Source organism: Osmia bicornis, chromosome 12 (genome assembly GCF_907164935.1).
Source record: "Osmia bicornis bicornis chromosome 12, iOsmBic2.1, whole genome shotgun sequence".
Taxonomy (NCBI): domain Eukaryota; kingdom Metazoa; phylum Arthropoda; class Insecta; order Hymenoptera; family Megachilidae; genus Osmia; species Osmia bicornis.
In genome coordinates this window covers 266,675-277,387 of record NC_060227.1, presented here as the reverse complement: position 1 = coordinate 277,387, position 10,713 = coordinate 266,675, and the positions used below count along the sequence as shown (strand labels likewise).

Below are 10,713 nucleotides of genomic sequence, written 5' to 3'. Positions count from 1 at the left end.
TCTAATTAACGCTTGTACGCGACCATAGCGTTCGTGAAGCGCGTAAGCGAACCATGCCGCTCTCCAAAATGTCGTCACTTTACGAACACCGATGTTTCGGCCTTTATTCTATCCGGGGCTAATTTCATTGTCTCGCTGTAACTCTTTATCTAAATTATTATGTAACTAATAAAAAGCCTGTAATTCGTGCGAGTTCCCCTAACCTAACAGATAAAAGGAGAGAAACGGTACAAGAAACTTTCTCGGTTTTCGTTGTTTCGCGAATTCAGCAAAGGGTAGCTAGCCGCGTACCTAACTCTTTCTTCTTTCTCTGTAAGATTAAACGACCAACGGTGGTAACAAGAGGCGAAGGAAACGCGACGACGCGACGGTTTAACCGACTTCGGCTTATCTACGAGTTTCGCTGTATTTAAGGAAAACACGAGTAGAACCACGAGATCGTTAGGAAAGTTAGCTAGGAGAGCAAATGCAAGCCGTGGTTCGCAAGCAACAACGGTAAATACAGTTTGCCGACAGTTTGGTCTCTCTCGGTTTCTACCATCGCGCATCGTTCCAATTTCGTCCTGCACCACTGTTCTCCTCATTTCCACTCGTTCCCCACTCTATTCATCCATTTTCTTCCCTCGAACAGGATTTTCCTTCTTCGATACAAATTGCCAACCAACTGTTACATATAAATATGTCATTTGATATTAAAACTGATAATTAAATGTTCATGTTTCTTTATCGTCGGTATTCCCTATCGTACCTATGTACATATGTATATCGATAAGAAAGATTTAATCAAACGATATTCAGAAAATATTCAGGTTGAATAGAGAAAAGGACTGCATAGCAGCGGCTTTCCTATCTTTACATCGTCAGCGCGTAATGGATTCGTCGCGACGTCGCGCGTCGTTTATTCAAATTGCCTACTTCCCGATGCTCCCAGTCCATCCTTCCAGTCTGCACCGTTACGACCCTTATCCTTTTTCCCTTTTTCGCGATTTATATCGCGGGTCGTCTTATTGTTAGTAGAAAGTGATAATATTCAGCCACCGTGGAGATAATTACTCGATAATTTCCAGTTGGAGCAGCGAATTAGCTCCAAATTCAATTTAACCATTACAGTAGATTCTCCTTTATCGACTCGAAAGACGATTCGAGAGGCGAACAACTGTAGCTTCAAACATAAACGTTAATAATTAATCCTTCCAACAAACTTCCGCCAAGTTTTTGCAAATTCGCGAGATTCATGAAAAACTGAAAGAAGAAAAGATATCGCGTTTCTTTTACATGATTTCTTCTTTTTTCGCGCGAAACTACCAATGGATCGACCTACATCGGTTTTACTTGCAGAACCTCACGGCGATTTTATTTTCCGACCGTTCGGCCACCGTCGCGTCGTTTCGACGAAATTATTGATCGATGCTCGGCAACGTAGACCGCGTCTTTCCTATAAATTCGACAGAGAAAAGGAGTTTTCCAAGTGGAAAAGCCAGAAAATTCCGCATACTCCCCTTCTGCCCAGTCGCAGAACAAGAAATAGGACGAACGTGCATTCAGTTGTCAACCGTTGCGCGTTGCGTTGATTCTCGCTACCGGGAAAACGATCTTTTTTCTTTTTGTAAAGCACCAAAAGAAAATACGACAGAGCTCGTTTAAAACAGCCTCGACTATCACAATTACATTCTTCTCGTTGACGAGAAAGAAAATCGTTTACTCTAAGACTTTTACAATACTTTTAAGAAATTGAACACGATAGTAGTTGATTCATCGTTCTTCGTTCGTTCTTCTCATTTCTGAGAAATTTTCAGAAGAGAAAGATTCGTGTCAAACACAGAAGGACTATTTTCGATTGATTATTCGGGGTTTAACGATGCCTCGAGGAAAAGGGAGAGAATGTGTTTGAGTAAAAAGAGGAAGCAGAAGAAAGGATACTTCCGGTTTCGAGCCTGAGGCCAGTAGGGAGCGATCGAGGGATCTACTGCTAGAGCAGTAGCAGACCCGTTTCTCCTCGCAGTCGTCAAAGATTTTCCGACTAAAAGAGTTACGACCTCGAACAGAAGCTTTGTTACCCGTTTAAGAAAAAATTCGAAACGAAACGAAACGAAACGAAACGAAACGAGACTACTTTTCCTTTTTCTCTTTTGCATTCTCTTTCGATGGAATTTAATCAACGTTGTCAGCAGAAAGGGTGTTCCTATCAAGGTATTAATTCTCTTGAATACTGCTTCAATCTTCTTCTTTTTCTTAATACGTTTCATTATGAAGGACTAAGCACGATGAAGCTTTTACCAAGAAACGAGGCGTAAAGATGAACTGGATAACTGGATTTCGATTGTGCATCAAGAACGAAGACTCGAAACTCGAGTGCCGGCTCGTTCCCTTTCAGGAGAACTAAAAAGGACTCTCCTCGAACAAGAAAATTCCAAAGCAACGACGTTGCTTTGAAGCAAAAGGAAATTAAGACGATCCGCGGTTCGGTGTTACGTTCCTTTCGACCAGTTATACTATGCGTAAACTTAAAGCAAACCGCCCGTGTAACGAGATTTCATTGCTTCGTTTGCGACAAAGTGAGATGCGTGTTTTGACGTTAAACAAATGGAATAGTTTGAAAAATTTGATTAAACAGACGGGGTGCAATTACGAGCTCCGATTATGAGAAACATAAACTTTATCAATAGGGAGCGAAACACGATCGTTTCACCAGAAGACTATTATCCTTGCTATTGCTAGTATGCAGGTATTGCTCAGACGCTTATCTTTAAGGGAGAACGTGGGGTGAATAAATAACATTGCCGTTTCTCTATAGGTCTGTGGTCGTTCTCACGAACGCACCAACCCTCTCTCTCTCTCTCTCTCTCTCTCTCTCTCTCTCTTTTCACTCTGCTTCCCTGTTCGCGTTGGATTTTCGCTGATAGCGATAAGGAATGACCGAGAATGGACCGAGAATGGAAACGCAAAGACGAAAGAGCTTGCGGATTGCAAGATTCGCCAGAGAAATCATTCGTAATACCAATTTTCACCGAAATTTTATCAACACGCGTGTTCGTAACACGTGTCTCGTTCCATTTTGCTTTCGACCGATCCGCTATTTTATTCATTCAACGATGAACTTATTGTTAGTTGCTAAATGAACTAGATTTTCTTAGTATCTTTATATTAATACAATGTCTGATAAATCCTAGATATCTAAATATCTCTCGAGTTGATTCGCTTATTTCATTATCCGAATCAATTAAATCAGTTCTCTAGATGCAATCGCTAGACAATGTGATCGAATCAGGAAACGATTCCAATAGACGTATTCCGTCTATAATGTTTGACGGATAAAAGAAGGTTACAAGGATTGTACAAAGTGCAAAAGTATTTCCTGTCTTCAAGTGCGATCTAATTGTCCAGGCCCAGAATGTAAACGCGTTTCCTCTCTCTTCCATTCCTTTATTACCTCTCTGTTTCGCAGAGCAAAACCAGCAGAGTGGAAATATTGCGATGCCGCGAAAGCAAATGCCGGTCGCGCAAGCACGGTGGTCGTAAATGAACTGCGCCTTTGAAGGCTGCGCGCGATAACGAAGAGAGGAGAATCGAGGGATCCACTCAAAGAGGGATTATCTTTGTGCCATTAGCTTTTGACGCGACACCGGAACCTCGTGGTTTGCATATTTGCGCGTATCGACGAACCGAATCTTCGAATAGCTCGTTCGAGCGTGCAAGCGCGTCTTAATCCGCATCCTCGTCTCCGTTCAGCATCGATTCGATAGCGAGTGGTCACGACAATTTACCATATTTTCATATCGGGCTATGCCGTAACTTAAAGGTGTGGGTCTTATCTTATCTTATTAATAGAAGGCGATATTAACTATAGGTATGGATTTGTTATTATTTGCAATGGTAATAGGAATGGTGTTGATGGTCGTGTAAACCAGTTCTCGCGAACGGCGCGAAAGAAAACGCAACCGAGGTTCCTTGTCTCGCAACGCGTGACGGCTGATCGAATCCTATCGATAATCTAATTCTTTTGCGTTTTTTCCACCTAAAAAAAAAAAAAAAAAAAAAAAAGCAGACACTCAAGTCGACGATAAACGCGCGATCTTGCATTGAGATCTTGTTATCTTATCAGAAAAGATCTGTCGTAAGATTTATCGTGATACAAGTTTTGATAATCGTTACTTCGACCTACAATTTAACGAATTCAGTAGTAGCAAGATTCGAGAAACGATTAAAATCGATAGACGTCGATGCGATACGTCCGGTCGCGAATAAAGTTAATTTTCGTACTGGCGACTGCAACTACATAGCCACTTTGTTGGTTGACGACATCGCAGTAATTTGTATTGTCCGAGTCGTCTAATATCGGGTAACAGTTTAGCACGACTCTTGACGATAACTCGCTGACGGAGTGAACAGACCGCAACAATTGAATCGTTTGACCCGTGTTAATTGGCAAGTTACGGCATCGCGAATGAGAGAAGTTGACCAGAGGAGGAATCGGTGTTCGCGTTAGTCTACAATCTCGTTCGTTGGCTTCACGGAATCTCGTGGTTGGTGCGAAGGTTTGCCGTTTCGCATCCTCGACGGGGATAAAAGTATAAACGCGGAAGTGGAGCGTCAAGCGACGTTCGCGCGGCTTCGGCTCGAGACTGAGATTCGATAGAGTTTCGCGATCGACATCGAAATCGTGTTAATAAACGTGTCTTGACCGCATTGGATGAACGACAAACTATGGTGACGAATCGTGAAATCGACGTGAAAATCTTGACGATAAACGGTGAGGATAGAACGCTGACGGTGGTTTGCATAACCGTGAACGTTGCGCAACGCATCGTCGAATCGAGCGACTACTCGCTTTCCCGTCAATCTCACGTAATTTTCAGCGAAAAACGACCACGAGGATGGAACGGCGAACATCGAAAGGGCGATATCGGCGACAGGTCAGCAACACCGTTCATCTTCACCCATCGACTTTTCATCTTTCTCTATCTACACTCGTGTTTTCCCACTTTCCAGGGTACGGAACGTTCAACGTGTTGTTGCTTCTGGCAGCATTGCCGGTCGCGTGGACCGGGATCTTTGACACCACCACGACAGCCTTCATTCTCGCTTCCGCCGAGTGTGACCTCCAACTTACTTTCTTCCGCAAGGGCGTTCTCGTTGCGTTCCCCTTTCTAGGTATACATTCGTCTTTTTCTTCTTCTTCTTCTTCTTCCTCTTCTTTATGAAAACTGTTTTTCGCGCCAATTACACATTCCTCTCGAATATGCATAGGAATGGTGTTGACTAGTTTCATATGGGATTACCTGACGCCGTACGTTGGAACGAGAAACCTGTTCATTTTCGCGTTGTTCGCGGATTCCATTCTAAATGTGCTATCCAGCGCTGTCGACAATTATTACCTCTTTCTGGCAATGAAATTTCTTAGCGGTGTTTTGTAAGTATCTCCCGCAGATGGCTAGATCGGCCTCCCACCTGGCGGAATCGCGATCAAAGGCTAATTACGATAGCAATTCGAATTTCACAGGACGGGTGGACCGTTCTCGATGGTGATCGCCTATTTGTCTGAGTTTCATTCGGCAAAATATAAAGAAAGCTTCGCCAGATGGGCAGGACTGGCTGTAAACGCGGCGATCATCGTCCCCGCGGGTGAGCATCACCCCGCCAAACTGTACTTCTTCTTCTATCCACTCTCTTTCTTCCTGCTTTTCTTCTCGTCGAACGTGCAATATTTTCCTCGCAGCTATCGGCTTTGTGATTCTACCCTGGTCTCTTAACGTCGACGTCTTCTACCGACGATACACCAGCTGGCGAATCTATCTGCTGATATGTTCGACTGTTCCGGTGTTAGGCCTGGTGACAGCAAGCGCGCTACCGCAAACACCCAAGTACCTGATGGACATCGGTAAACCCGAGGAAGCTATGAAACTGCTCCGCAGAATGTACTGCATCAACAAGAGAAAGCCGGCAAACACGTTTCCGGTAAGATTCGACGTACATGTATTACATGTACTCGTAGGTAACAAATTTCGAGATAACAAATTTCCCTTTTTTATCTATCTCGTTCCAGATAAAAACGCTACTGGTATGGGAAAACTCGCAGATATCGCGACAATCCATATTCCAGGAAACTACCGAAAAAATACGACTCTCCTGTTATAATACCAAACTGTTGTTCTCCAGTCCGTATGTTCGCACCGTTGCCTTCCTTAATTTCCTCCAGTTCGGCAGTATGCTGGGGTAAGCTGGGGTCGCATCTCGCGAGCTTTTTATTCTCAAGCAATTTTCCACGTTAGGTATACTCGTACACTCGTAGGTTCAACACGATGAGACTTTGGGTGCCGCACCTCTTCATCATTTTGAACAATTTCGACGACGAAAAGTGGAACAAAGATCGAGCGCCGACTATGCGCGAGATGCTCGATCGTCGAAACGCTCTGCCTGCCAGGGACTATCTAGATTGCCCGGAATTCCAGGACATTTGCATTACGGTGAGGACATCTGCGCGTCAATTTCATTGACGCTCGACCACAGACACTAGTATTCCTCCTTCGTTTCTCTTTCAGTGGAAAATCAACGCGGCAATATATCAAAATTCTACCCTAATAGCATTTACGGCAGTCTTCTTCTCCTTTCTTGCCGGCTTAATAACCACCTGCAAGTTGCGAAAGAAACTGATACTGGGTGAGAATTGCTTCGTTTCGCGTTCACCAGCTCGCGTCAGATTTCATATGAGATTAACGCAAAGTTTATTTTAAACGTTCGTCCGGCCTAATCGTAAGATCTACATATGTATGTACATATGTATGTAGCTTGTTGCGTTACAGTTGCAGCTTTTCTAATCTCGGTGGTAAGCAGCTTCGGAATGAACTGGGCACAGCTTCCACCTTACATGCTCACCCTCGCTGCTGCCATCATCGTGACGACAAGAATAACGGGTAATATCGTTACCGCCGTGAACGTCGACGTTATCCCGATACCATTAAGGTAATCTGTACCTTCGTCGCGTCGGACTAACTACCCTCTCTGTATCGCAATTCGACAAAAACGTACAAAGGTCGATTTATATTATTAGATGAACAGGAAGAGAATATTAAAGAAAATATTAAAGAAAAAAAAGATTTTGGAATTTTTATGCTCTTGATCGAACAAAAAAGTATATGTCGCAATGTATATGTACATACATACATTATGTTGTATGTGAAATGAACGCGTATCAAACGATAGCGTCTCAATTGTTTCAGTCACGCATCACTTCAGTCAAATTATTCTTTTCGAGAATGTCGATCGTCATATTATGTATGTCTGACAATGAAACGGAACGCGTTTCAACCGATCCATCACGGTATACATACATATATACATAATTGTACATATAAAGATTTGTCGAAACGAAGATAATATAAATCGACCTTTAATCGTGTATGTATGTATGTATGTACATACATACATACGTTTGGACAAATGCTCTTGCAGTTGTTTAAATAAATTTGTTAACCATAAGTAATGGTTTACACGTAAAATTGATTTATATATGATCGTTTCGTAAATTTGTATTTGAAAAAATGCAGATCCACCAGCCTCGCAATGCTCACCACAGTTGGAAACGTAGCCGCTATTTTAGGAAATTTTCTATTTTCCGCCTTGCTAGACGTCGAGTGTCTGGTCGCGTTCATGGGAATGGGTTGTTTGTTGCTCGGTAAGAAGACCAAACTATCCAAACTAATTCTACATACATATACATATGTAAGTATATTCCGCGACTCTTTTACTCTGTATCTTCTCTGTTTAGCCTGCTTCTGCTTGTCTTTCTTTCAACCGAAACCCGTGAGGGAAACTTCGACGCAAGTTCTCCAAGCATGAAGTGAACCACTATACGGATGATGAACGTTTGTGCCATTTTGATCTTTCCACTCTCGAAATGGAACGATTGCTGGAAGAAGAGAAGGAAACGCAACAATACTGTGATATCGTTTGGGAATTAAAACGCTTCTTCTCGTTTTTCGAAGGATCAAACGGACGGATCGCTATATCAGACAGAACAAGTAGAAATATATTTTTATAAGCGTTAGATAAAAAAAAGAAAGGAAATATCCTTTCTATTTCTATCGTCTAGTCTGACTTTTGAAAAATTCTAAATGCCACATCCTTACTTACATACATATGTGTTTGGCATCGTTTCAATCTTAGTTCTCGTTGTCTTTATTATCTCCTATGCCTTAATCAACAGAACATACATGAAAACTATGCTCAAGTAAGATTTAATTAACGCCGAACGTCAATTTGCGGACGTCAATAATGCGAATAGAAAAACGAAGCTGCTGTGATAGCCTTAACGTTATACGTATAGGAAAACCATTCTATCGGAATCGAAGGTTACGCTGCTTGACGCTCGATTAAGTTCATGCATCGATAAAATACAATAAAACGTTTTTCTACTCGAATTTCATTGCAACAGATAAGCAGGAACAAAGAAAGAGTTGCTCTGTACTAGATAAAGGATCCTTCTTTTCTTTCTTCTTTATGTTCTTCTTTTTCATCGATATTACATGACTATCGTTAATGCAACTTTCAAATTGGTGTTACATGTTTGTCAAGTTACAGGCGAGGTATTATATTTTTAAGGTAATTGCGATACTGAATCTTTATGCGAAAATATTTGCTTTTACGTCGCTCGCTTTTAACCACTTAACGTCCAGGCACGTAATATTACGTTGACGTGCTTTTAAATAGGGATCTTAAGTGGTTAAAGAACTAAATTGTTTGTATACTAAATTAGCGAAAAATTATCATTCTTATACATTCAACTGATTCTTTGAGTGCATGACCAGAAATCTGAAAGTTTAGATTCTCAATCAAAATGCTATAATTACTTCCTTTTTGTTATCTACTTAATTCTGTTACTGTAAATTGTAAATTGAATGATTCAAAACTGTAATAACATTTGAAAAAATCTTATCAGAAAAACCGTACACCTTTTAAAAACCGTACCTCTAGTGTTATCTGGCGACGAACGGCGCAACTAACGAAACAGAAACTTGCTTATTTTTCCTCTGTAATAACCGAGTTTTACGATTTATTGGGGCGAGTAAGTACTAGAACCTTTTATGGTCGTAATGTAACTGAAACGAAGTCACGCGAGTTCGTTTATAAAGCGTTAAAGTGGATAATTTGAAACGTTGCATTTCGTTGATTGTGGCGTCATCGCGGATTGATAGTCACGTGCATAGTTGACGCACTTGGCGCGGTCATTTAATTTGCATATGTCATTCATTCATTCATTCATTCATCAATTGTTTAAGTTGATTACATCTGTTTCAAGAGAGTTTGCTCTCTTGAGCATCGCAGAAACGGTACTATCAATACCATCTACTGGTGCTAAATTATAACCAGAGAGCAATCGCTATTTTATCGATATTGGTACACGATCGAAGTTGAAATTCTCCCACCTAAACCTTTATACGCAAGTAGTGGGCGTGTATTGTCATTCTTCAGGCGAGCGCCTCCAACCAAGGTGGCACGAAAGATCAATGCTCTATTGTATATACATACATATCAAATCGATTTCGTTCATTTCTTCGGGTTCCGTCAGATGACACTAGCTGTTTCATTTTCAAAATGCTCATCAATGTAAAATTAAAAGACACAGAGAAGATCAGTTTTTCTTTTATCCGACAAGATATTTTCTGCATGTTAATTAAATTACCCAATTTATAGTATTGTGATATTCATTTTTAAATATAAAACCAGATTTTATATGGAAATTTAATAAAACAGAAATCAGGTCATCCCCTTGCGATTATTTAAAAAGTTTTTATCGCGAAGCTATCACTCTCATCGTCAGTTAACTATAAAAAACAAAACAAAAAGAGAAAAAGCCGCGCAAACTGTTTTGGTTAGAAGACGCGGATATAAAACGGACAGTTGATTTATGAACGTGAGTGCGAATGACATTTCAATTCTTGATAAATTTTTTTTCGGCGAACGACTACATACCTGATTTCAATCGTATTTTCTACATCTATGTATATGTTTTGTTTGCAGCTTCTCTGTTGAATCGCATCCCACAACATACAATAAATCTGTACGATATTAATTACTGCAGGTATTAGTTAACGTTCCTATTGCGCAATATTACTGTTATATGATAATTTCACTTTACCGGTGAAAAATGCTACACGAAATCCATGTATTGTCATATCAACGACGTTACATTCTTTTACCAGCTCTCGGTCGAATCTAATGCGCGTAGAAGAGTAGGAATTAAACGCGTTTGACACAATTACATTTTAATTCCGACCATGGTAGAATAATCTCTTTAACCATTAATCTTAGCAAATGGAACGAACCATAATTAGAATGGGTACTATTCGAGCACAGAGTTTGTTGGGACAGTTAAGGGTGTAGATGAATTAACCGTTTTGCATGGGCAGTCTCGGTAATGATCCATTTATTATATTATTGTTCGTTAATTAAATATTAATTACGAAATTACGGAATTGCAGGTAAAGGAAACGAAATTAATTTCATAAATACATATGTAGTTAGACGAATTGAATCGATCGATTTGCGGTGTAGAGAAGAATAGGCGATGCGGATGACGCAGAGACAAGGCACCGTAAAGAATGATCTGTCGCGGGATGAAACGAAGGAATCTTCCTGTGACTCACAATCTTTTCGTCTTTTCTTTCTACGATGAAAATCATAATAATAATCCCCTTATTCAATATAAAATATGTC

The 10,713-nt window shown here is 40.7% G+C and overlaps 1 protein-coding gene across 4 annotated transcripts; it reads left to right on the top strand.

Annotated features, from left to right (window-relative positions):
* Positions 1-4,149: 4,149 nt before the first annotated feature.
* On the top strand, positions 4,150-9,653 carry LOC114877579 (synaptic vesicle glycoprotein 2B-like). Of its 4 annotated transcripts, none has more exons than XM_029190331.2 (12): positions 4,152-4,750; positions 4,857-4,913; positions 4,990-5,151; positions 5,248-5,410; positions 5,501-5,622; positions 5,717-5,955; positions 6,044-6,213; positions 6,290-6,464; positions 6,540-6,657; positions 6,786-6,960; positions 7,545-7,672; positions 7,766-9,653. In XM_029190331.2, the coding sequence occupies exons 1-12, from the start codon at positions 4,705-4,707 to the stop codon at positions 7,834-7,836; spliced, it is 1,626 nt and encodes a 541-aa protein (XP_029046164.2). In that variant the 5' UTR covers positions 4,152-4,704; the 3' UTR covers positions 7,837-9,653. The 4 variants fall into 4 exon arrangements, with proteins under 4 accessions (XP_029046166.2, XP_029046164.2, XP_029046167.2 ...); XM_029190332.2 differs by having other exon boundaries at positions 4,154-4,750; positions 6,801-6,960; XM_029190333.2 differs by lacking the exon at positions 7,766-9,653 and having other exon boundaries at positions 4,150-4,750; positions 6,786-6,911; positions 7,545-7,667.
* Positions 9,654-10,713: the final 1,060 nt, after the last annotated feature.

What these genes read in the sequence shown, in the direction of transcription:
- LOC114877579 (XM_029190331.2), top strand. Translation starts at nt 4,705, where the DNA reads ATGGTGACGAATCGTGAAATCGACGTGAAAATCTTGACGATAAACG. An exon ending in GAAAATCTTGACGATAAACG is followed by an intron (nt 4,751 to 4,856) that starts GTGAGGATAGAA and finishes CGTAATTTTCAG; the next exon opens with CGAAAAACGACCACGAGGAT. An exon ending in CAGTTCGGCAGTATGCTGGG is followed by an intron (nt 6,214 to 6,289) that starts GTAAGCTGGGGT and finishes GTACACTCGTAG; the next exon opens with GTTCAACACGATGAGACTTT.